Here is a 27,880-nt window from a genome sequence, read left to right on the forward strand (position 1 = left end):
AAGAATTAGATGTAAAAGCTGGAAGGAAGTAACAAATCATATTTTATTCTTTTGAATGCACTTCTAAGTTACAAAACATACAACATTTACTATATAAGAAAAGGTTGGAAAGTCCCATCCAAATTAATTAATTACATTATTGAGTTTTGTATAACACCTATTAAAGAAATTATTAGATCAACACTATTTAATTTAATTAATAGGTAAAGGGAAGTAATTTAGTAGTTATAATAAATTTAACATATATCGAACAAAGTGAGTAGAAAATATTAGTGAAAATAGCTCAATAAAATTGTTTAAGATATGAAAGTATTGCCTCATACAGGCTAGTAAAAAATTAATAGATCCTAGGTATAAATCACATTAGGTATTAATATCAAACTATATAAGGGGGAAGAAATAAGCTGTGTGCAGAAAAGTTACGCATAAGAAGAAACTGTAAGGTTTGTTGAGAAGACAATATGAAAGTAAATTAATGGAGCATAGTACATTTAGATTCCAAGAAGAATATAAAGTACCATAGCTAAGAATGAAACATGATTAAGCACTGGAGAGAAAATTGAGAACTGGTGCAGGAATGGTGCTACTATTTTTTTTTCTCAGCCAATAGTTAAAAATTTGCTGACTAATTATTTATTAATTGTGTAACTAAAGATTATAAACAAGTTATTTTATTTTATTATAAAACAGTATTCATTGAGGTAATGAAATTAAATTTGGAATAACTTAGATATTTTTGTTCAGGCTGGCTATAGATATTCACAATTTTAACAAATAACTATTGCACCTGATATTAGTATAAAGAATGTATTTATTACTGATGTGTAATACATGTTACGACAAATTAATACTTAAATAGTAATAATAATGAATAGGCTCAGAACATTTTGAATTTCTTGTCTTTTTAACCTTACAGATTCACTGTCTATCAACTAACCAGCCACACAACAATACAGTTTGTTACCATTATATCTCACTTTCACTTCATCACAGCTGACTGAATTAAATGAATTTTATTTTCAACTATTTTTATTAAGTATAAATTATGAAAAAAATTCAATAAATAAATTACTCCATTTATTTATTTACAATAATAACATTTTTGTTATTGAGTAAAAAATCTTTTTACAGTTAATATAACTTAAAAGCTTAAAGTTTTACAGACCTATCTCCTCTATTTATATGAAAATAACAATCTTACAATAATACCATCAGTTTTTAATTTATTCATCTGAAACAGAGGAATTACATTCTTAAGTGTATTTTATCTTTATACAATGGATATTAACTCTTTTCTGAAGAGAATATACTGTCTATTGATATTACTGAAGTCATAGCCAGTTAATTATAATTATTATACATAATTTTTTTTTCCATTAAACTAGATTACATAATTATTTTCACTGTAACACGAATTTAAATATTTTAGAAACAACAGTTGCACTGACTATGTCTGAAGCAGTGTAATGTTTCAAGGGAATTTTCATTCATTTGTATATATTTGTATTCCTGTATCTGTAAGCATGGAAGTTGATATTACATGTCTCAAAGTAATTTTGCGCAATTATGGTAGTGACAATAAGGATATAACTAAAGTGTATTTAAGACACAATGATTTGAAGAAAATTTACATGGTAAATGATGCTATATTCTCTAATCTCAAAAACCGGTATTGTTTTAAATGCAAAGTGAGAAAAATGCAGGTGTAGTAAAAGCTTGAAAAATTGTTTTCAAAAATGTATATATTACAAGTTCTATGCCATTATTATGTACATAAAAAAAGTAGCAATTGTAAAAAAAAAAATAGAAGTCATTTACTGGAAATATTAGAGAAATTATTAAGATATTAAATTCAAATATCATTCATTAAATCATATATATAAATCAGTAGAAAGAATATTCAATAAAAGGGTTACTGTAAACATAATAATAGTTTCTTACTCACTGATATTATTGATTTAACTTCAAATTATTTTTTTAAATTTTGATAGTTAGCCATTCTATTTTTTTGTTTTAGTGTAGCATTTATCAGTTTGTTGTATGCCTATTCAAAATACTAAATGCTTTGCTCTGTTTAACAGACAGTTGACTCTACCAAGCAATTAACAGATTTATCTTTTGGTAAACCATTAAATCAAACTATAATTATGTACATTCAACAACTTTTCCATTTACAAAGATCCTCATTTTTGTTTATGCCACTGCATCCAAAGCCCTTGAAGATTGTTTCCAGTCATCTAGGTAAGCAATCAATTTCAATGAATAACTTAACCAGCTAACTAAAAAATAGCAAAATATTTATAGAAACAAAATCAATAAGAAATAATTACAGAGTTGAATTACTCTTCCAGACTGTACTCATATATAAAGTTATTTTCACTTAATTTTTATGGTAATTCTTGCTCCATGATATAGAATATTACTTTAAGCAATATTTCATTAACCGTTCCATAATAGTTTCACAAAAAAATAAATATCAATAATTGTTTTACACTTGAATCATTGTTTAAGCACACAAATAGAAAATACTCTTTAATTCTTAGAAGTTGTTACTGTACCTATTTACATATATCCTTTGTTAAGAATATCTTGTATCTGTAGTAAAGACATTCCTCTAGTATCAGGAAGTAAGAACAAAATAAAAAAGAATGCAACTGCTGATGAAGCAGAAAATATATAAAAACTTGAATAAATGCCGAAATTATTTGTCACATTTGTGAAAAACTTAGTCATCAAAAATGTCAAACAGAAAGCAAATGAAGAAACAATTCCTGATGCCATGCCTTTTATATTTGTTGGAAACATCTCTCCCATTACAGCCCATGGCAGAGGTCCAAAGGCTGAAACATAAAATAAATAAATATAATTTATTTTAAATTAAATTTTATTATAAATTAATACAGCAACAAACAACAAATTGCAATATTCTTAAATACTCTACATCCTACATGGATTGTTTGTTAAAAAAAAAAATAAATAAATAAAATACAAATACAAATATAATTATTTTAATCTAATCTGTCCATACATATGTGTATGTGTATGTGTTTATGTGTATGTGTATATGTGTATATGTGTGTGCACACGCATATGCGCGCGCGTGCGTATGCGTGTGTGGGTGTATGCATGTATGCGTGTGCATGTGTGTGTGTGTGTGTGTGTGTGTGTGTGTGTGTGTGTGTGTGTGTGTGTGTGTGTGCATGTGTGTGTGTGCGTGTGTGTGTGTGCATGTGTGTGTGTACATGTGTGTGTGTGTACATGTGTGTGTGTGTGTGTGTACATGTGTGTGCGCATGTGCATGTGTGTGTGTGTGTGTGTGTGTGTGTGTGTGTGTGTGTGTGTGTGTGCATGTGTGTGTACATGTGTGCGTGTGTGTGTACATGTGTGTGTGTGTGTGCATGTGTGTGTACATGTGTGCATGTGTGTGTACATGTGTGCGTGTGTGTGTACATGTGTGTGTGTGTGTGTGTGTGTGTGTGTGTGTGTGTGTGTGTGCGTGCGTGTGTGTGTGTGTGTGTGTGTGTGTGTGTGTGTGTGTGTGTGTGTGTGTAGGTCAATCTTGCATAAAACCATGTATACTTGCATAGATGTAAAGATTGGGATTTTTAATTATCTTATCCACTAACTGGATATATCTCATTTTTCCACATAGAAGGGATATGTGTGTGTAATATATATATATATATACATATATTTATTTATTTATCTATTGTTTATACAACCCATCCCAGTCTTTCTTATAGCTATGATAAATGCAAAACATCTGGGGATAAAGTGACAGTAATCAGCTATGATTTATCAGAGAGTAATTATTAGTCAATGTACTATATGAATCTCTCACTTGCATGACAGAACATCACCTGCACGTCAGGGGCTTCGAATGCTGAAATACGACATTACATTCATCTCAGTGAAAAGTCAATTGGAAACCACTTCATCCCTCATCTATTTAACAGGTCTGTCAAGGAATGCTTGATAATCTTGGAAATAGATATACTATTTTTTTAAGAATGACTGTTATTTCATGTTAAGTTGTCCCACTTATGGTTATGACATCCAGCTTACACATGGTCTTTTTATTTAGTTTGGATAAAACTTTTATACAAACCTCACATAACACATTTTTTCCAGATATTTTATTTAAATACAAAACTTCCATTTCAGTATGTATAAGAAAGTAATATTATATCAAAACTAATAGAAATAATAACACATAATGAATCACATAATAATAACACATAAATTATATTTATATTTATGTATAAATTAATTTGAATATGAACTTAATTTCCATTTCAGATAATTTCCCTATATTTTGTATGAGAAAAAGCGTCCTTTTCTGTATGAATAATAAGTTTATATGCACCCAGCTGATTAACAACATTTCAAAAACTAACAAATTTGCTTATATTCACTTGATAGTGCAGCAGCATCCTTCGATTGCAATCTCTGTTACTGCCCATAACAACTTGGCATCTGCATATCTTGTCCACATTAAATTAAGGCTTAATATGAAACAGCCTTGATTTTACCAAATCATAATAATCTCAATCACCGTATTTTATTCATTAATCTTAAATAAAATTCTACTCCATTTTACTTAACTTATTCAGTTTTTATTAACTTTAATTTGACCAATATTCTGTGAATTAAATTCTCTACCAATTCTAATTTGAAGTGTTATTTGAATTTTTGGTAATTTAACAAAGTAAGCTTATACCAAACCTAAAAAACGCATACTCTTAGACTTACAGTTTTTGGGGTTTATATCAATTTTCTCAAAAACTACAGGAGGTACAATTCTGAGAACCATTTTTTTTTTTTTTTAATTTTTCTTGTAAGATTGCATATGAATTAATTATTCTTAATTTCTGTCCTTTACAGTGTTAATATAGTATTATTTTACATTTAAAACAAAAATCTGGTTGAAATTGTTCACTAGTCAAAACTAAAAAACAAAGCTTTTCCACCTCTGTGTTTTCATTAACTTTTTTTATTTCGACAAGTAGGATAAGCCCATTAAACAATAGCAGAAATTTCTAGTAACACTATAAGTGTACACTCTAAATGCTTAAGCATGACTATTAATTCTTTTTAAAAGATTAATACTGTTTACTCTTCACACTCTGGATAAATTAAAACATTTCAGTGGTGTATCTAATGAAATTGTATGCTTCATACATATATTCAAGTAAAATTTTAATTGTATCTCATTTAAAACAGTTTTTTTCTGAATTTCAATAACTTTTATACCACTGAACAACTATTAATTTGGCATTGAATTTCTAATCTATCTAATAATGAAAATTACCCAGTCTTGTCAATTATTCATTCAGTTTTATACTGATACCACAGAAACCTGTGAAATAGACTTACTTCAAGGGATTAGAATTTTGAGATTTTTAACCCCAAAAAGAATTTTTATCTTTTGGGTCCCTTAGTTAATTGTGAGGATAGAAATTTTTGACATATAACTGTAATTTTCAAAATCCATTCAGTTATCAAAATTTAAATTTGAATGAAAGCTATTTAAAAAAATAAATCTTCAAAACGTATTCATCATGGTTAGAAGAAAATAGTAGTTCGTCATGAACAAAGTGGCAAGTATATCTTGTGAAAGAGTAAAACGTAGATGACAACTTCTTAAATCAGATGAAAAATATTGAAAAAATGTTTTTTATTTAATGAATCACATCTTAAAATGTGTAGGCTAAATTTAATCTAAAAATGTATCTTTATTTAGTAAAATAAAATAAAATTTTGTTAAAAGTCAAATTTATTATACGTTGAATACTTAGAAGTAGACAATTCAAAAATGATTTTTTACTTACTTCCTGAGTAAGTGAATACGTATATAACAAGACAAGTGACTGGCAGGAAATCAAATTTCAGGATACTGCTTCCTTTAGCATCTAAAAGAAAATATGTTCCCAGAACAAACTGTAAAAAAAATAAATATAAGAGAAAGTAATGCATGTAACACTTCATATTGTACAATTACAAACAAATGTAATAATATTCCTCTAAGCAGTTACATTATGAACATTAATTGGTATTTTATTGAAACTTTGATAATAACAAAATGTTATTATTACAAGCTATTACAAGCATCTTTTATTATTAACAAGCTATTACAGTATTTTGAAAATATGTCTGAGTAATCCCTGTTTTACTAATAATGGTTCTGTCATTTTCTTGCTTAATTTTTATTTCCTCAAAACTTCTGGAAAAAAATTCTAGTATCAATTTGTAGTAACTTTATCTAAAACATTCTTTCTAATTAAAGTGGGACAATAATGATAGGAAATGATTTTTTGCCATATTCTTGTTGAATTTTATTTTATAAAATTTTATTGGGAAAAAATGAAATTTTGAATTTCTTTTGGTTAGAATTTATTCTCTAGTTTTAAGTGGACCTTTACTATTCTCTTTGTTAAAAGTTATTTTGCTTGATACCTATGAAGATGAAGGAACAACTTGTTTAAACCTATGCAATTTACAACCTTCTAAAAAGAATGGTTGAATCTTAACCTAAGGTTTAAATCCTTTCAATAAATTACATTGAAAGTATAGAAACTCTACATAACCTGTTTAACCTTATTTTTCAATTTTTGTTAAATTCACGTATGTGATCTGCAAAAAAAAAATCTTGTGGATAAGGAATAATTTGATTACGTATAATAAAAACATTATTTCCATTACCCTCAATATGTAAAAAAAAAATAGGCAACGTATCCTAAAGCTTGTTTTAAATATGTGATAAAAAAGGAACTTTTTGATGTCTTATGATGAAAATTTGAAATCGATCAGCGATCTTGACCCAAATGTGGCAAGAAAATTTAGAAAATTTTTTCATGAGGAATCATGGGAAATGATCCCAAAATTCCCCCTTCTTCAAAAGCCTAATAAAGAATTTTTTATTTATTGAATATCTTTTAACAGTTTTTTTTTCATGTCTTCCAACGCATAGTAATAGTAAAAGCATCCCCCAAAAATACGTTGGGGGTAATATGTGAGGGGGGATCAAGGTGTGGGTGCCCAATCAAAGTTTAAAAATATCCAATTTTTAATTTTTAAAAACTGTTCTTGATTTTAGTTTAACTTTTAATAATATTAAAAGTTTAAATATTATTAACTTTTAGTAATGGTAATCATATTATAACAAAATTTTTATCATAATTCATCCTCGCCACCCCCTAAAAGACATCTTATTTAACTTTTTATTGGTTGTTAATTTTTCAATGGATTTTTTTTAGTTTCTTCCTTTTAACACAGTAAACAAACACAAATCAAAAACTTTTCTTGGGAGGTGATTATAGTGGTGGGGGAGCAGAAAAAAGTAAAAAAATATCAAATCTTTTTAAATTTTGTAAATGTTCTTCATGTATTGTTATTTTTCCACTATATAAGAATAAATAAACAATAAAGAGTTAACAACTTTGTTGTCAGTTTTTCTAGATTTATAATTACTCTGCTTGAATAGAACTCCTTCAGTGGCCTGTACAAATGGGCTCAAAAGCACATACACAGTATGTAAATTTTTATATTTACATGCATATATCTGCTTTATGAATATACTTGTACTATTTAAAAGTTGTCCAAATCCATACTTAGCCTTCAGCAGCCATGCACACAAGTTCAGAAATAATATGTGCATTATATTATCTTTAACAAACAGAAATTAAACACACATTTGCTTTAAACAAAAAATATTATGTAAATTCTATGGCTTTAAAAGCTGTAGCCAAATATTCAAAAAATATTTTTAACTTTATATTTTTCATTTAAACCATAAGTACCTGAAATTCTGATAATTAAAAATGAGTTTCATTTTGCATGAAGATGTCATGAGTAATGATGTTTATGTTAGGAAGGGTATGTAGTACCATGAACTGCTTTGAACCTGTGTGTACAGCAACATCAAGCACCAATTTTGATTGGAACACATGCAATAATTGAATTATTTCCCCAAGTCCACCTATGACTTAATTAGCAAGTTTGCAAAAGCAAAATAGCTTCCTTTTTATAAGTTAAAAATAATTTTCTTTTTAAAGAATCTAAAGTAGTAATTCCCATAAACACCAACAATACCACATCAGATAAATTATGACAAGATAAATTTATTATCTGATTTATTTATTATTTGATAAATTTATTATTTCTATTTTTAAAATAAAAATTTGTACAAATTCCATTCATAATGTCCTCTTACACCACACAGTAACAAATTAGAGAAAATTTTTGTTTGGAATTGAAATTTGCCATATATATTTTGAGTTTTATCTTTTTTTTAATAGAGTGTGCAAGATGGATTTGACTTAAATTTAACACGCTCATAATTTTTTTTTTTTTTTTTCATTACAATGCTTGACATTTAAGCTAACTTTGAGAAACAACATCTTTTGATCTCTTATTTAAAACATTGTAAAATTTTCTAAAATTAGAAGTTAGTTAGGAAACACTTTTAATTGGTTTATTTGATTTGTATTGGGTTTATTCATTTGTGTATTGCCTTTAACAAATTGATCATCTAAATTTAACTTTAATGATTTATTGAGGATATGTTTTGATGATACTGATGTCTTTTTCATAAAACAAACATTGCAAACATTGCTTACAAATTCCATTATAAAAATATAAGTTAAATTAAAAAATTATTAATAAATTATTATAAATGTTATTTTATAAAATATAAATATTTAAATTCCCAACTCAAGTATTCATTAGTATTTATACATTGAATTCTGAATCAGTAAAAGAAGAGAAAAAATATTAAGTTTACCTGTTCAACTGCAATAATTACACTAGCATAAATAAGAGGTATTTTATAACCAAGGTGTTTACTGAGAGGTAATGCAAAAGTAGATGAAAATATCTGCACCACTCCAACTATCATAGCACAGTATGTAGGTGACAAATTTGTTCCTGACTTAATAAACAAAGGCTCAGAGTAAAGAAACACAACAGCTATTCCTGAAAATTGCTGAGCAATCATCAACCCGCATGTTAAGTACAGTGCCTTTAGGTTACCACTTTTAAATAGATCTTTCATACCAGAATTAGACTTCTGCCAGTCTTCTACAGCTGACTGAAAAAGAGATAAGAAGTGAATTATGACCTAGTCTTACACTCTAGCTTTATTCACACCTATTTATGTTAAATAACTACTACTAAATGCTGAAAGCAGCAACTCCTATCTTATTGGAACAGCATTCAGTACATCACATAAATTACATCCAGTGTCTGCAATAACTGTTCAATGAGTGGTTTCAACCATATACCTACTGAAACATTTCAGGTATTATAGAACCATTATTTTTTGGTCTTAATTTTTTTTTATTATGATCTTGTATGTAATTCATACATATTTTAATTTACAAAATTACAAATATGTGATATAAATGACAAATGAAAATATGCTACATTTACTTAGGATTCAGTCACAAAAAATTTGAAAAAGGAATCTGTCCTATTAATCAAATGATGAGGTTCTAATGAAGTGAGTACTGGGTTTGCTTAAGATTGGTATGTTTGTCAAAAGTATATTTATTATGATTTTACCCATGATCCATGACAAACTTTACTTTAAGTCTTATTTTTCTGTCATGATTCTACATTATGGATCACAACATAGTCTAATTACTGCTTAATCATTTCATTTATTTGCAAACTTCTTCTTTTTTTACTTTTATATATTTTACTTTCATTTTTAAATAAAAGATTAATCAATCTAAACTTCATGGTATAAACTTTAGGAACATTTATTCCACATGACAGATATAACAAATTATTACATTTTTAACACGCAACCTTAGTTTTATAATACCATATTATTATTATTTTTTTTAAGCTTTAGAGGCATCAACTGCTATGGTCATTAGCCCCTTCCACAACAAAAAAGAATGTTATTCCCTCCCGGTAATAAGATGCTAGTACATTGTCAATAGACTTGTCTTGTCAATAAGAATCATCTAAAAGACGTCATGGGACTAAAACCCAAAAGAAACACAAAAAAATGGCAAGGGTGTAGGTAGTCCTTGCCACTAGTAAAAATACCATTAAAATCATCATTACAAAATTTGAGGATATAATAAAATAAATTTAAATTAAAACTTAAAAATTTAATTTATATTATAATAAGAGTGTTGTAAAGGGCTCTTGCCATTTAATATCTCACATCACTTACAGTAGAAGGTGTTCAGTGAACATCAGACACATCTTAAAAACTCTCAGTTATACAAAATAAAAAAAATAAAAATACAAATTATATTGAAATAATTTCCATACAGAAATATAAAATCAATCTATGTTACTGTCTTGATTTTCCTTTCGGCCATCCTTTTTTACTCCTTTTTTCCATCTTCCGAAGGGCCTTGATGTTGACATCCATTGTGTCCGAATCCTCTGAGATGGAATCTTCAGTTCACCCGCTGTAAGTCTCAGAGGATCTCCTGCTCCCAGCATTGGATGACACTGACTCCGCTGGTGCAGACAAAAGTACATCGCAGTCCAGACTGGATGTACTTACCGCTAGAGTATGTAGGGTGGTCGATTGTTTCACCCTCTCTGCTAAAGGCCTCTGTACTTTTGGAGGTTCCACTATTGTTTTTTAAAGTCCTCCTTTTCTAAAATCATCACTTCTGGTTTCCCTTGGTGGGGATTTTTACCTCCTGCACTTTTACTTTAGCAGGTTCAATCTTCTTTTCAGTTATTACTTTAATTGTAGGATCAAATTTTGACTATACGATGCTCCTTTCAACAGGGCTATCTACTTTCTTCTGCAATGGCTTCAGAATGATTCCTCTTGATGGTTGACTTCATGTTATTCTCGATAATACGTTTGATCATAGCTAAGGCTGGTGCTAATTCTGCCAGCACATTTTGTGACTTTGTAGAAGCTGTAGGAGCAGCCACAACTTCCGAACATGAAGCTGTCTTTGGCGTTCTGACAAGCACAATTTTCCTTGTCCTATTTATAAACAGGAAATAGCTGTATAGCATATTCGTTGGAAATATGGTATAATAGCTGGAATAGCGTATGCTATAATGTGCTGGAATAGCAGATGCTATTCATTAACTCATTATTGCTAGCATATTCATTAACTTATGTTATAAGGCATATATTACAATCATGATGGCAAGTTTTCTCATTTCCATAGTACTTTTATATTAACATTTTGACTGCAGAAATCTAGATCAAAACGTGTAAACATCCTTAGTCTTCCTAATAATCACAAAATGACTCCTTACCATATAGGTTTATTTATTCTATTAAAATAAAAATGTTGAAGTAATTTTAAAAGTAACATTTAAGAACCTCAGCAGTAATTCCAAATATTTTTATCTCCTATATTAAAATATTCTACATAAATAGAACTGTTAGAGCTACCTTTTTATTCATTTGGTATGCTTAAAATTCCTATGCATATTATAATAATGAATTAATTTTTATATACTAGTGATTTTATTTTTTATAATTATTGTTTAATAATTATAATAACAAAGTAATTAAATGAATAGTATTACCTCAATTGTTGTCAATTGATCAGCAGCACTTTCCAGTGAAATTCCCCTAAACCACGATACAGCTTTAAGAGCACATTCTTTTCTCTTTTTGGCAACAAGATGATATGGTGATTCAGGAAACCAGATGAAAATCAGAAGAAAGGCTAAAGGTAGCAAAGAAGAAACCATAATTAAATGCCAGTAAGTGAGGTACGGTCCTGCTATGTATTGTAAGGTCAGGCCTGTTGCCACAGCTATTTCCATTGTAGAACAAAGAATTTTTCTGGAGGAATCCTGTAAAATATAAAAATTCAACATATATCAGAATAAGCTTACCCTGCTTGTCAAATTATTACACTTAAGAAAAAAACAGATTAATTTAGATTTAATTAAAAGTGTAACTTTTTAATGAATAACATAATTTTTTGCTGTAATAAGAATATCATTCATTAAAAATATGATTCTGTACCAAATGAACTTAATGCCTATCACTTTTCAGATGTCAACTATTATTATGGTAATAAATCTAAGTTTTGTAGATTTTAAAGAACATCTCATCATAAGATTTTTCAATCAAGTCATCTTTCTTCTTTTCACTCAAATAATTTATTTACAGGATTACTGTACAAGTTATAAAAAGAAGAAGATATATTGTTTTTATGAAGCTAAATGTTGTTTTTTGAGATGATTTCACTGGTTTGATGCAGTTTTCCATGATTCCCTATCAACTGTCAGTCATTTCATTTAGGTATACCCCTTATATCCTACATCCCTAACAATCTGTTTTACATATTTCAAATGTTGCCTGCCTGCACAATTTTTTCCATCTACCTATCCCTCCAACATCATAGCGACTATTCCAGGATGCCTTAATAGGTGGCCTATAAGTCTTTCTCTTCTTTAATCTATATTTTTCCAAATTTTTCTTTCTTCATCAATTTGCCGCAACACCTCTTCATTTATCACTTTATCCACCCATCTGATTAACATTTTTCTATAGCACCATATTTCAAAAGTTAAGCTTCTAATCATTTCTTCTCAGGTACTCTGATCGTCTAAGTTTCACATCCATATAAAGCTATGCTCCAAACATATGCTTTCATAAATATTTTCCTGACATTTAAATTAATTTTTGATGTAAATAAATTATATTTCTGACTGTAGGCTCGTTTTGCCTGTGCTATTTGGCATTTTATATCGCTCCTGCTTTGTCCATTTTTAGTAACTTCCCAAATAACATAATTCTTCTACCTCCATAATCTTTTCACTTCCTACTTTTATATTCAGTGGTTCATCTATTTCTATTACATTTCATTACTTTCATTTTGTTTTATTTTCACGCAGTAGTTTTTGTGTAGGACTTTATCTATTCCATTCATTGTTTCTTCTAAATCTTTTTGACTTTCAGCTAGAATTACTATATCATCAGCAAATCATAACATCTTTATCTTTTCACATTGTACTGTTACTCCAAATCTAAATTGTTCTTTAACATCATTAACTGCTAGTTATGTAAAGATTAGAAATTAATGGGAATAGGGGACATCCTTGTCGGACTCTCTTTTTTATTACGGCAACTTTCTTATGTTCTTCAGTTATTAATGTTGCTGTTTGGTTCCTGTAAATGTCAGCAATTGCACTTCTACCTCTATAATTGAACCGTAATTTTGTTTAAAATACTGAAAGTTTTATTCCAGACTACACTATCAAATGCCTTTTCTAGATCTATAAATGACAAGAATTTTGGTTTTTTTTTGTTTAATCTTCCTTCTACTATTAATCTGAGCACTAAAATTGTTTCCCTTGTCTCTATACTTTTCCTGAAACCAAATTGGTCTTCTCCTAACATTTACTCCACTATCCTCTCAATTCTTCCGGACAGAATTCTAGTTAAGATTTTTGATACATGACTAGTTAAAGCTAATTGTTCTGTATTGTACACATTTATCTGTTCCTGCTTTCTTTGGTATCACGATTGCAACACTTTTTGAGAACTCTGATGGAACTTTTCCTTTTTCGTAAATATTCACACCAGTTTGTAATTATCTATAATTCCTCACCGGCACTGCACAGTAATTCTGCTGGTACTCCGTCTATTCCAGGGTCTTTTCTGCCATTCAAATCTTTTAATGCTCTCTTAAATTCAGATATCAGTATTGTTTCACCTTTTTCATCCTCTTCGACTTCCTCTTCTACCTCTATAACACCAGTTCCTAATTCATTTCCTCCACATAACTCACAAATATATTCCACCCACCTATTTACCTTTCCTTTCGTATTATAAATCAGTTTACCATCTTTGTTTAACACTTTATTAGATTTTAATTTATGTACCCCAACTTTCCTGTATGCTCAGTCTATTTTACCAATGTTCATTTCTCTTTCCACTTCTGAACACTTTTCTTTAATCCACTATTCTTTGGTTAGATTGCACTTCCTGTTTATAGTATTTCTTAATTGTCAATAGTTCCTTTTACTTTCTTCATCACTAGCATTCTTACATTTTCTACGTTCATCCATCTGAAATCCAAGGTTTTCTACCAGTTCTCTTTGTTCCGCCTAAGTTCACTTCTGCTGATTTAAGAATTTCCTTTGCTATCAATGTCTGCTCCAGGGTAAGTTTTGCAATCTACGAGTTGATTTCTAAATCGTTGCTTAATCATGATATAATCTATCTGATACCTTGCGGTATCACCTGGCTTTTTCCATGTGTATATTCTTCTATTATGATTTTTAAACTGGGTGTTGGCAATTACTAAATTATACTTCATGCAAAATTCTATAAGTTGGTCCCCTCATTCATTCCTTTTGCCCAACCAGTATTCACCCACTATATTACCTTTTTTGCCTTTAAATTTTCATCCCCTTTTATGTGTTGCTTTGTCAATTTCTTCGTATACACACTCTACCTCATCATCAACATGGGCGCTTGTAGGCATGTAGACGTTAACAATCATTGTTGGTTTAGGTCTCAATTGTGTCCTTATTACAATGATTCTATCGTTATTACTATATCTACTCTCTTCCCTATCTTCTTGTTCTTTCCTGCCTGGCCAATATTTGAAGCTAAGTTAATTATTCTAAAATCACCTGACCAAAAGTCATTTTCCTCTTCCCACTGAACCTCGCTAATTCCTACTACATCTACATTTATCCTATCCATTTTCCTCTTTAAATTTTCTAATCTCCCAACCTTCCTTAGATTTTAACATTCCACACTTCGACTCATAGAATGTTATTTTTTAATTTTCTGGTGGCCCCTTCTTTAGTAGTCCCCACATGGAGATCTGAACAGGGGACTAGTTTACCTCCGGAATATTTTACTAAAGAAGGTGCCTCTATTTTTGTTACATGCCTCCATCTTAGTTACATTTTCTTGGAAAAAAGCAGGTGTAGTTTCCGTTGCTTTTAGCTGTGCAGCACTCAGAGGACTGATTGATGTTGATATGGCCATTTAAGTCGTCTTGACCTACGCCCTTAACAACTACTGAAAGAGCTGCAGCCCTCTTTCAGGAATCACTCCTTAGTCTGGCTCTCAATATAGATACCTCTCCGATATGGTAGCACCTTCAGTCCGGCTACTCTGTATCACTAAGTACTCAAGGAGGGGAAATTTGTAGCATATGAAAATTACATGCTTGACCGGTATTTGAACCCAGGACCTCCGGATGAAAGGCTGAGATGCCTAAATGTTGTTATTTATGTTATATTTCCTTTTAACCATTTTTCATGGTTATTAATAATAATTGTAGATCTTCTGTCATTCTTCTAAGTGCTTTGCAATTATGTCTATCCTAGAAAATCTTCACAAAATCTAAAATCTGCACTGTAGTCTCATTTAATACACACAAAGTGTCTTTGCTGTTTTCCTTTTCCTTATTATACCATATTCATAGATCATTCCTAATTCCTCGATCATACCACATATTATAATGGAGCCAACAAAGCATTAGTGAAGTTGTATTTTGTTTTTGTATTTCATGTAAAAACTGTTGGTCAAGTGCAACTGGAGGTTTTGGCAAAGAAACTATTGTTAGTCAGAATTGAAATAAGTATTGCAGGTTACACCATAGAGTTCCTGTTACACCTACTGTCTTGTAGATTACAAATGTAAGTAGTCTTCTATGTTGTAACTGTTAACTCTGTTAAATAAATTATATGGCTTATTCCACTTATCCTCATATTCTATGACTTTTCCTGGCTTCTAGGCAAGTGACTATTGCTATGACAGACTTGCTTCTTACTACAATATATAAATAAAATGTTCCATTGTAAGTAAATTAACTGCAAAATCTCAAAATGATTTTATGAGGAATATCACAATAATGTTGATTTTGTTGCCTCTACGAAAATAAACCAAGAATAACTGGAAGTAGTAAGGTAATACTCATATAATTATGGTTGAGGTAAGGAAAGAGAATGATACCAAATTAGAACAAATTCATTAGGTATCAGCACAGAAAAATGTAAGAATTGAATTTGGTGTTAGGAAAAATCAGTAACTTGATTTAATTAATTATAAAGAGAAGTGAAATTTTCACAAAATTCAAATGAGCAGTGAGTTTCTTCATATCATTATTCTTTTCAGCTTTTCTTGGAAAAATATAACTTAAACAAACATTAGTTATAGCGTTTATCAACTATCTTGAATATTTGCATGTGTATTAAAAATTTTAAATACATACTGGAATATACTGTTATTCAAATTTTTTCTCAGTTATTAGAATAACATGAGCATTGTTAAGGCATTTTTACAGCTACTATTATATTTTTAATAATGTAATTTATGTTTTTAACAGAAATCAATTAATTTTAAATATTTATTTCCATTTAATTTCTTCTTTTAAATTAATTTACAACATAAACTTTAGGTTATGCATCAAAATATGAAATTGGAGTATTTTTGAATATCTCAATATATTTAAATGTAATGTAATTTTATGAATAGTTTAGATGATAGCATCATTTTTCTACTCAAATTATGTGGCGTTCGGTTAATGAACTTGTATTATTTTTATTTATTGCTCTTCATAAAAACTGCACAAGTATAGGGAAATACAACAAATGTAATTATTTATTTTTTTTTTTTTTGCAGAGGGAGGTGGAAATGCATTTACGCACGGAGTGTCGGGCTCCCGCTGATTGTATTATCCGATCACTATCAGCAGACTACCGACTAAAACCACCGCCCTTTCTACCAGAACTCGACCCGGAACTGTTTAACACATTACTTCCGATCGAGTCCTACACTACCCTGAGAAGCCGCTACCTAATTTTCAGGACAATCCAGTTCACCCTTTTTGGTCTTGAGAATGATGCCGACGAATTGGACTAAACTTTCCCAGTTGCTCGGGTAAGGTGCATCATCGCAACCACGTTGTGGGGGCTCAGAGCTCCGAGATCCGTCTCTACTGCCCCCCGAACTGCCGCCCACCGAGCACATTTGAAAAAGGTGTGCTCACCGTCGTCCCGTACACCGGGGCAATCGGGGGACGGCGCTTTCCCTATGACATGGAGGTAAGCGCGAAGTACCCCGTGACCCGTTAAAAACTGGGTCATGTAGTACTCAACTTCTCTATGCCGCCGCTCAGTCCACGGTCTGATCAGAGGGATGAGCCTTGCGGTCCATCGTCCTCTGGTCTCAGGTCTCTTGCTCCCTTGCCAAAATAGCAATGGGTATGACGCCGGCAACCACCAGTACTGCACAGGCTCGGAAACCGTTCGAAACGCGGAAGCAACTCGCAAGGCTGAGGTGCGTGGCATCTGCACGAGCCGCTTCCAGTTTCTTGCAGCTTTTAATGTCCGAGCTCACACTTCCGAACCGTATAACAGGATGGAATGCACCGTGGACATCAGCAATCGCTGTCTACTGGCTTTCGGTCCGCCGACATTCTCAATGAGCCGGCTGAGAACAGTTACGGCTCTCACACAGCTTTGTCGGCGGCTCTCCAAAGCTGCTCCTCAAAGCTGAGTTTCCGGTCAAACATCAGTATGGTGATTGATCGGCTTGTCAATCAACCAGTCAGTTTGCGGCCGACTTGGGCTTCACAACCTCCACCCCGACCCGCAGGAAGAAAAGGGTATCGGTACGCTTCTTCGTTAGAACTACGATCTTTGTTTTGCTGAGAGCTAGGGACAACCCGTGGTCGTCCAGCCAGGCACCGACTTTGTGCATGACTCGGCTGAGCCTCAGTTAGGCGGGGCGTGCTCCACGTCACGGTCTGCGACAAGTAGCGCAACGTTGTCAGCGTACCCAATCAAATAAAAATAATAATAATAATATTAAGGATACTTAATAATATTAAGGAATTAAGGATACTCCAAACGAAATAGCAGAGCTATTGTCCAATCACTTCGAGAAGGCCAGCAAAACGGCCAACTACGATGAAGGTTTTCGAACCAAAAAAGAAGAACTCGAAGGTCTACTAAATTTTACAACTGAGTATAATTACTCATATAATGTACCATTTAAAATGGAAGAATTTGTGAAAGCGTTGAAAAAAGCAGGTAACACAGCTGCTGGTCCGGATAAAATCCATTATAATATGATCAGGCAGCTGAATACCACTCCAAAACGCAGATTATTAGAACTTTATAATCAAATATGGCGGGATGGAACGTACCCGCAGTAGTGGAAAAAAGCTCACGTTGTTCCAGTACCAAAGAAAAATAAAAATTTAACAGATCCCAATAGCTACCGTCCTATTTCTTTAACGTGTGCTATGGGAAAAATATTTGAAAAAATGATTAATAATCGACTCGTCTGGGTTTTGGAAAAAGAAAACCTGATATCACCGTATAAAGCAGGTTTTCGGCAATACCATTCTACCACTGATCAAATGAACAGCTTAGAGGACGTTATATATAACAGCTTCATTTCAAGGAAACATTGTGTCGGAGTCTTCTTTGATCTTCAGAAGGCTTTCGATATGACCTGGCATCATGGTATAATGCTCCAGATACATGAATAGGGCATTCGTGGCAACCTGCCAGTCTTTCTGAGTAACTATATGAATGACCGTACTTTTCAAGTACGAGTCAGTGACGAATATTCATCCGTAAGAAATTTGGAAAATGGCATACCACAAGGTTCGCCGTTGAGCGGTACCTTGTTTACCATTGCCATTAATAAATTGATATTAGCCATTCCAGCAAAAATCAGCAAAAGCATCTATGTTGGTGATCTGGCAATTGTGTATGCCAGCAACAAGACTGCTATGGTGAGGTACAAATTGCAACGAGCGATCAATGCTCTAAATGAAATTGCAAGGAATAACGGATTCCAATTCTCACCAGAAAAAACGTGCTGTGTACACTTTTGTAGTAAGAGAATTCCTCATCAAAGTCCTGCGTTGACAATTGATGATAATCCAATACAATACAGACAGTGTAAGATATTTAGGACTAGTATTGGATAAATCCCTTATATGGGGATTACATATACAGGACTTGAGTGATAGATGCAAAAGAGCCCAAAACATTATAAAATGTCTATCGAACTTAAATTGGGGCTCAGACAAAGAGGCATTATTGAGATTGTATAAAGCATTGGTTCAATCTAAACTAGACTACGGATGTATCGTATATTCATCCGCTAGAAAGTCGCATTTTAAAAAGTTAGACGTTGTTCATAATAGCGGAATAAGATATGCAACTGGTGCTTTCCGCACAAGTCCGGCGGCTAATCTGATGTCTGAAGTCGGAATAATGCCACTACATTACAGAAGAGAGATCCTTTTACTAAGATACGAAGCAAATATATGGGCTTATCCTGCCCATATAAATAATAAACTTTTCAATAACCATCCTATGGTTGCATTATATGAACGTCGTGCTACCTATTCCAGACCAGCCGGAATTAGGTACCACGAATTAAGAAGTAAATACGAAATTGAATTAGGTACCACGAATTAAGAAGTAAATACGAAATTGCCATTCCAGATACATTGGCAATTTCTACTAGAGAAATACCGCCATGGCTTTTGCCAGCGGTAAATACAAGTTTGGATCTCTCTGAAGGAGAAATAAAAAAGAAACCAGCAGTGATCATCCAACAGGAATTTTTGGCAACCGTCAGTAGTTACGAAGATCATATTAGAATTTATACTGACGGTTCTAAAACCGAACATGGTGTTGGATGCTCAATATATGTAAATGGAGAAGCCCACTTTTAGAAACTGCCAGATGTGGCCAGTGTCTACACGGCAGAACTTACTGCAATTCAGCAAGCTCTTCGCTACACTGAACACTATTGCGAAGAGAGAGTGTTAATATGTTCCGATTCTTTAAGTGCACTTGTCGCAATTCGGAACAAGACATTAAGGATGTCCTAATTGCAAACATCCTGTCCATTTTATACGTTCTAAAACAACGAGGACAGCGATGCGTATTTGTATGGACTCCGGGGCATGCTGGTATTACAGGTAATGAAATCGCAGACGAAGCTGCCAGAAAGGGAACAGTCTGCGATGATTTGGATGCATTTCCTGTAAGAGTGGCAGATGTTAAAAACCGTCTAACAAACATATTAAAAAACAAGTGGAATGCTGAATGGAGGAGTTTAAATACAAAATTAAACTCAGTAAAAACTTCTCCTTATAAATGGAAAAGCGACTTTAAGTTGACTCACCGTGAACAAGTAGCGGTGACCAGACTTAGAATCGGTCACACGCGATTAACAAATTTATATATGTTAACCGGCGAAGTGAGACCAATGTGCGGTGTTTGTAATAAAACACTGACAATCAAGCATCTAATAGAAGAGTGTACCATATATGAGGACCTCAGAAAGAGGTTCCGCCTTAGAAATAATATTAGTGCTGATCTGGATAATGGAAATGAAGAAAATATAGTTGCATTTTTACACGCCAGTGGACTTCTTAAAAGTCTATAAAATGAAAGTTTAAAGCTGTGATAAAAGAATCTCTAAGCGGTAGTTTTATATATATATATATAAAGAAAGAAATGGTATTGATAAGTTGAAATTTTAATTTCATGGTCTTTTGAGAACCTTATCTCAAATTTTAATATTGGGGCCCTTTACACCCCGTAAGTGTTTGTGATTGTCCTTGTCTTTTATGTCTTAATGTTTATTGTGAAGTTTGTGTTTTTAAATAAAATGTAAGGGCCCTTTACACCCTTACATATGACGATCCTGATGGAGATAATAATTTCTTTTAAAGAATGTGACGAGGGCTAATGACCTTAGCGGTCGATGCCCGTAAAAAAATCAGAAAAAAAAGAAAAAAAAATAATAATAATAATACTGCATTCTATATCACATTATTACTAATAGATTTATGAAATTATATAATATATGTTATACATTTATGATAATCTCCATAAAATATTCACAAGCCTTTGTCAAGAGAAGCAGTAATTATTCAGTTACAAATTTTATTATAATTATATTTATTATTATTATTATAAAATTAAAAAAACTGTAATCTTACATTCAATTTTCATAAATTTATTAATCTTCACATTTTTCTAATTTGTATATTAAATAACACAAATTCTGGCTTATTTCTTTAACAGAAAATATTTGTTTCAAATAAAAACTAAATTTTTGTAAACAAAATAAAATTAAATTGATTAACAAAATTTAAAAATTGTTTTCTTGTAACCAAATTTTGAAACATTGTGAAACATGGCGAAAATAAAAAAAATGTCTCAGACAAATAAATAAAAATTGCACTAATAGTGAATTAAATAAGAACGTAGTAATAATAGATAACATCAAGATTTTATTCTGTTAGGGAAAAATAAATATTTTTATTAAAGTTAACAATAAAAAATTGACTACATGATTCAAAAATTGACTGACCAAACATGAGACTCATTGAAGTGAAAAATATTAGTAGATCTGATATCAGATTAACAGATTTATCTTAACAACACGACTTAAAATGTCGCAAAGAACTACTTTGCGACATTTTTATGATAATACTAGACAAACATAAACTAGAGTTTTTTAAATCATAAGTAAAAAAATATTATTTTAAAATATAATTCAAATTTATTGATGTTATTAAGGATTATGATCTGGACCTGTCATCAAAATGGTCTGCCTTTGTTTTGACTCTGGAGCTAATTATCAACGAAACCTTTTCTTTATTAATATCTTGAATCTATATTACATATTAAATTTTAATTAAAAAATTAAAATTAATTTAATTTAAAGATTAAAAGAATTTTGCTACATCAAAACTTAATTGACAGAAAAGACATGGATTAAGACTACATGAAAATTATAACCAAAAACAAATACCTAAATTTTTGCTTATTTTCTTATTATTTTCATCGGATATGCACTGAGATGGTTGTGAACAGTTTGTACAAAAATTTAACAGTAGGTTTGTAAAGAATAATAACTACAATTACAAGGAATAAAAAAGAATTTTGTCATTTGCAGTGTCAATTAAATTTTATAATGAATAGTTAAATGACAATGAAGCTTTAATAAAATCATCTATGTCCAAATTATTTTCTAAATCTGTTTGTTTTTAAAACTTTGAATATAATTTTTACTTTTTGATAAATTTTTAAATCAATCAAAAAATTAATAATTATAAACAATGGGCCAAATAATTTTTTTTATTATTGACTTTTTTGTCACTTAATTTGTCGTATGAGAAAATTATAAAAAAACATTATTTGGCCTATTGTTTATAATTATTAATTTTTTGATTGATTTAAAAATTTATCAAAAAATAAAAAATATATTCAAAGTTTTAAAAACAGATTTAGAAAATAATTTGGACATAGATGATTTATTAAATTTTCTCATACGAAAAATTAAGTGACAAAAAAGTCAATAATACATATTTTTTTATTTGATTTTTGAGGAAATATATTTAGTGATAATTTTAAAATTAAAAATGACTGTAAATGGCTGTTCAAATTACTTGAAAAGTTTTAATTTAAATAAAAACCGATATAGACGTACTTAAATTAGAAAACCTGAACCTTGAGTCAAAATAAGAAAATTAAAATAAGGAATTAAGAAATGAAAATAAAGACTCTATTGAAAACAAAACATCCATACCCAACTTACTTATGCTGTTCTCTAGTTAACTGGAGTTATTTGTATTATAATTTGAAGTTATTTCCCGGTTACAGTTTGGACTGTTTTACTTTTAAAAAATCTTAATTGTTTTACAAATAGAAATTTCATTTTAGGCTCTGTATCATTTATTCTTTACTTCTTATTATTTATTTTTGTTGTGGTTCTCATTGATATCATCATCTTCTTTTATTAATTTTTAAGAGGATTTACATTGTTAATGCATAGAAATATGCATCCAGAATATCATATCAGTGTTATTATTACACCAATTGATGTGCAGGTAATGCTATCATTAATGTTTTCCATTTTAAAAGTGGCTAGGAGATCCTTTATTATGTATTTGAGTAGAATATTTGACTTGTTCATTTAATACAGACTTTTGCCAAATTTAGTAAATGTGTAAATTTAAAATTTGTAAGAATGTTGATTTTGGCATTTTCAAATGCTACTTGTAATACTTGCATGATAAAGTTAATATATTTTTTAGGATCAAATTCTATCTCAAAATTTATAAAGGTTAATTTTATAGTGTGTAATGTTTATATGTACCAAGCATTAGTAAAACATGTAATATTTTAACATCAAACTACTAAAGTTTACAATTATTTAAATATATATAGATAAAAGAAAATCTTCAACTTACATCTGAAACCTCTGCTAAGTAAGTTGGAGCTGCCATATAAGTACTACCAAGGGATATGCCACATAAAATTCGTCCAACATAAATAAGCTTCAGGTTTGATGCAAATCCTAAAACTGCCCAACCAATAAGAAGAAGGACCGAGTTCAAAATTAACGTCCACTTTCTACCAATTAAGTCTAACATTTGACTAGAAGTAAGGGGCCCAATAATTCCACCAATAGCCAAAAATGAACCGATCCAAGAACCTTCCTCTTCTGTAATAGGTAGCCATGATCCTGGTTGCCTCAGTCGAGGTAGTACAGGTGAAGTCCAGGCCCATGTACATGCAACTGAAACATAGGCAAGGCATACTGAACATATGCACAGCATGCACAAGCCATAATTAAATTTCTTTTTAAATATTGTAATATACTAATACTTTGAGATGTGACAGAACCAGTGACGGATTTACCATAAAGCAAAACAAGCAGCTGCTTGAGGCCTCACTTTGACAGAGACCTCGAAGTAAAAAATTTTGAAAAATAAAAGTAAAATTAACAAAAAATAAAGAATATATTTATAATACTTTATGTATTACTTTTATAACTTATGTATAATTGTAATTGCTCTCTTCAATTATGTAAAAGCTTAATTTATATTTATAGCGTAGATTATGACAGTATATTTTAAAACTGGTTTGTCATGCAAACCATTTTTTCCCGCGCGTCATTCCCATGTGCACAAGAAGATGGCGCCTTGGTCACACGTTTTGTTCGTCTTTGTCTAAACCGGCAGAGATTCTTGATGCATCTTGTTTCGTTGCTTGAGTCAAAGATACAAGGTACGTATTCGAATCTTACTATTTAAAAATTCAAACGAAAAATTAAGGTCAATAAAATTCATTAAAAAATGTATCAGGTTGTCTGATTATATCTGTTATCATAACCTATATGTGTATGAAATGAAATTTTGTAGGATAATAGGCAATTGGAACTTCCAGAGGGGGCCTCAAAAATATCTATTTGCTTGGGGCAAATCGATATCCAATCCGGCACTGGACAGAACTCTCATACCAATGTAAAGTAGTTTGCAATTATCCAGAAATACAAAAAAAAGGCTAAGAAACTTAATTACTCCTGAAGACTGAATTGAGGTGGGGCACCATTTTATTGAAACCAATGTTTTGCAAGTTGGGAGCCAACAACATTTTGGAAGTTAGGGTTAACAAAATTTTGAATGGTTGAGAAGCAAAGCCTCATATTTCACTGCATTTAAATTTCCATCCATACATATAGGCTATATCAATTTTCCACCAACAATACCATCCATTCATTTACTTTGAGTGGATACTGTGTATGTGCCTCACGATACCAGTGGAACCTTTTGAAATATCAGTCCTGTATTAATAATAATGGTGATTTACATTGTCATTTTAAAAAAATGTGGCCTCATCACTAAAACTTAAATTGTTTAATAAATTAGTTTATGCACAAATATTTTTTTCTTAATTTTCCAGAACTTAAGGTGTCTTCAATCATAGTCATCTTCATTAAGCTCTTACACCAGACAAATTTTGAAGGGTTTAAGGATTTTCACATTTTAAAGTGATAATACTGATTCCTAATGATTTGGCTAATCTTATATTCTCATGCTACTGTTCAGGCCAAGGAATGAGGATTCTCAAAAAAACTCTTGCAAAATCGCTAATGATTTAATATTTTTTACAGATTAATTGTAAAAATTAATTGTCAATCAATGTCAAATGTTTTATCAATCATTTGGTGGCTTTTGACACTGTACCTTTTGAAATACGGTTACAATTATTAAATGATGCACTGAACAATTCACAACCTTCATATGGGCTTATACCCCAAGCATGTTCATTAAAAGTTATGGCAATGTTAGTAGGTAGACAGAAAAGATTAATTCAGTTACAAAAAAGGTAAAAAAGATATAAATAACAAAAGTGGCTTACAAGTGTGGTAAAGGTAGGTACATAAAATCAATCAGTCAACCAATCGCAATAAACTCTCATAAGGAACTAAACTTATTCTCATACGAAACATTGTAAATGGAATATTACACAACAATGAAATAAGCTTCATTTTTGCAACGATAAGAGACCATCAATATAATCAGCAGATCAGGATGATTAAGAGGCAATATTTGTATTTATTTACTCATTAAATCGGAAACAAAACCAATTTGTGTAAAAAACTTTATTTCTTAAAATTATATATAACTTATAAAATAAATTTTAATTTAATTCAGATTAATTTCTTTTTATTCAATTTTATTATTTGAACAGGTAGACATTCTATTTCTCATCAAAAGGTTAAAGTAGTTGACAAATACCTTACCCTAAATGTTACAGTACAGTATTCTATCTGGAATGGTTTTAAAATTGTTGAGGTGATATATAAATATATGACAGCTGGAAAACAGGAATGCAAAATTACAAAAGAAAGGAAAATAAAGTACAGGCTAGATCTGAGAAATGAAAGAAAAACAATGCTTTCAGAATTTTTTAAAACCATTAAATGGTAGTAGTTCAATTTAAACCATAAAATAAAATACATGCAGGTGATTTTAAAATGATTGATTTTAATTAAAGTATATCAAAGAGTAGAGGTTGGCTCTTACTACAATCATGAAGCGTAAAAAAGTTGAGAATATACATTAAAAGAGAACATTTAACAAAGTGTAGACTCAAAGCTACAACTACCACAAAAATAGTTGAAAACAATGGATAAATATAAAAAAGGAAATTGTTTAAGCTGCATACAGGACTTCAAGCAGAAAAGTAATTATATTTGGAAACCTACTCTAGCCAGCAAGTCAGGCATTACCTCTGTAGCTGTGGCGTTAATTCAAGGTCTTAGCTTAACAAGATCAGAAGGCAAAGGTGGTATGTAAATCCAATCTTTAATGAAACCCTACAAGAAAAATTCTAGCGAGTCAAATCTGGGGAGTGAGATTGCAATGCAATTGAACCTTCACGACTAATCTATGGACCTTGGAATCCAGTTAATGATGCCACTGATTAACACTAGAAAGAAAACATTTGAGTAATAGTTAAAATACAGAAGAATACCATTAATACTATTTATCTAAAACATTTCTATAGCTAAACATTTCTATAACAGCTAAAAAGTTACAAGTATTTACACTAATGTGAAATAGTAATTCGTAAACTCTTTTTCACTCATAATGACATTTTCCCAAAAAAAGAGAATTCAAAGAACATCATCATCAGAGGAAGCAATATCTTTACCAAAATCAATCACACTTTTTCAAGATTTATAAGAAAGTAAATACTGTGCATAATTTTACAATTAGATTCAACTGCTGTGTAGGACTAACATACAAGCACCATAAATGTTCCTACAAAAAAATGATACAGTAAATAGATAAACTGATTCAAATTTAATCTCCATTAAATTTGATTAATAATACCAGTGTTAAGAACTTGTTAAATGTCAAACAAAAAAAAATTCTTAGAAGATAGTAAGAGGATCTTACAGCTCAGCATCTCAAAAAAAGGTTGGGCCAAGAATTGAACTATTTTTTTCGATTTTTATCTTTTCAAATTTTTAATAATCTCTTTCAGAAAGTAAGAGGTGATAAAAACCAATTTTCCAAAATAGACATATAGTTTTGTCATAATATTTTAGTCAATTGCACCACCTGATGTTTCTACAATATCTCAAGCAGTAGCATCATCAAAATAAGAGTGAGAAGCAAAAACAAATAATAAACATATTAACAGATATAAACAGATTCATATAAACAGATTTCTATAGATTGTCACAATTAGAAAATTCTGGATTTCACTCACCTCTTTGGATGGGTGCCATTTAGAACATGAAATGTTGTAATGCAGACGTGCACCCGCATGCGTGCACCTTACACACATACACACACAAAATAAATGTGCAAAGTTAATAAAAACAAGTAAGTAAAAATATAAAATATAAATAAATTGAACCTATTAAAAGAACACATTTTTATTATTAGGTAGATTAATAAAGCATATTTCTTTACTTTATAAAGATACTGAACCAAGTGTATCAAAATAGTAACTTCAAAAAAATATTAAATAAACAAAAGATTACCCATAAATGTTGTTAGATATAGATGAGTCATAGAATTTAAATGATCCTTCATCATTATTAATGCACATTTGTTAGTTTTACTTTAACTTGAAAAATATTTTTGGTATTGTAATTTTAACACCTATTGTTATTTTTAATGTAGTTTCATTATTCATTCAAATAGAGAATTCTGAATTTCTTTCTATTATATTATAACAACTACTGTGTATAAGAGTATAATTTTTGTAACTGATATTTTTTTCAAAAGTACTCAAGTATCCACTTAAAACACTTTAACATTCTGTAGATAAAGATACTAACTAATAAAAACAAAACATCATTAATAATATTTTTATTTTATCTAGTGCAAGTCGTTTCATTTCGGTATACCCCCTACATCCTACATCCCTAACAATTTGTTTTAGATATTCCAAACATTGCCAGCCTGCACAATTTTTTCCTTGTACCTGTCCCTCCAATATTAAAGCGACTATTCCAGGATGCCTTAATATGCGGACTATGAGTCTTGTCTCTGTTATGTTTCCAAATGCTTCTTTCTTCATAAATTTGCCATAACACCTCTTCATTTGT

At 30.6% G+C, this 27,880-nt stretch overlaps 1 protein-coding gene across 2 annotated transcripts; it reads right to left on the reverse strand.

Moving 5' to 3' along the window:
- Positions 1–195: 195 nt before the first annotated feature.
- On the reverse strand, positions 196–27,509 carry LOC142329010 (facilitated trehalose transporter Tret1-like). Of its 2 annotated transcripts, none has more exons than XM_075373372.1 (6): positions 27,034–27,098; positions 23,217–23,566; positions 11,527–11,799; positions 8,783–9,088; positions 5,832–5,940; positions 196–2,840 (listed from the first exon to the last, which is right to left on the reverse strand). In XM_075373372.1, the coding sequence occupies exons 1-6, from the start codon at positions 27,050–27,052 to the stop codon at positions 2,563–2,565; spliced, it is 1,335 nt and encodes a 444-aa protein (XP_075229487.1). In that variant the 5' UTR covers positions 27,053–27,098; the 3' UTR covers positions 196–2,562. The 2 variants fall into 2 exon arrangements, with proteins under 2 accessions (XP_075229487.1, XP_075229400.1); XM_075373285.1 differs by lacking the exon at positions 27,034–27,098 and adding an exon at positions 27,311–27,509 and having other exon boundaries at positions 197–2,840.
- Between the last annotated feature and the right edge of the window lie 371 nt (positions 27,510–27,880).

This window comes from Lycorma delicatula, chromosome 1 (genome assembly GCF_047948215.1).
Source record: "Lycorma delicatula isolate Av1 chromosome 1, ASM4794821v1, whole genome shotgun sequence".
In the NCBI taxonomy this organism is placed as follows: Eukaryota; Metazoa; Arthropoda; class Insecta; order Hemiptera; family Fulgoridae; genus Lycorma; species Lycorma delicatula.

What these genes read in the sequence shown, in the direction of transcription:
- LOC142329010 (XM_075373285.1), bottom strand. Translation starts at nt 27,365, where the DNA reads ATGATGAAGGATCATTTAAATTCTATGACTCATCTATATCTAACAACA. An exon ending in ACTTAGCAGAGGTTTCAGAT is followed by an intron (nt 11,800 to 23,216) that starts GTAAGTTGAAGA and finishes TATATTTTACAG; the next exon opens with GATTCCTCCAGAAAAATTCT. An exon ending in CGTATTCACTTACTCAGGAA is followed by an intron (nt 2,841 to 5,831) that starts GTAAGTAAAAAA and finishes TTTATGTTTCAG; the next exon opens with CCTTTGGACCTCTGCCATGG.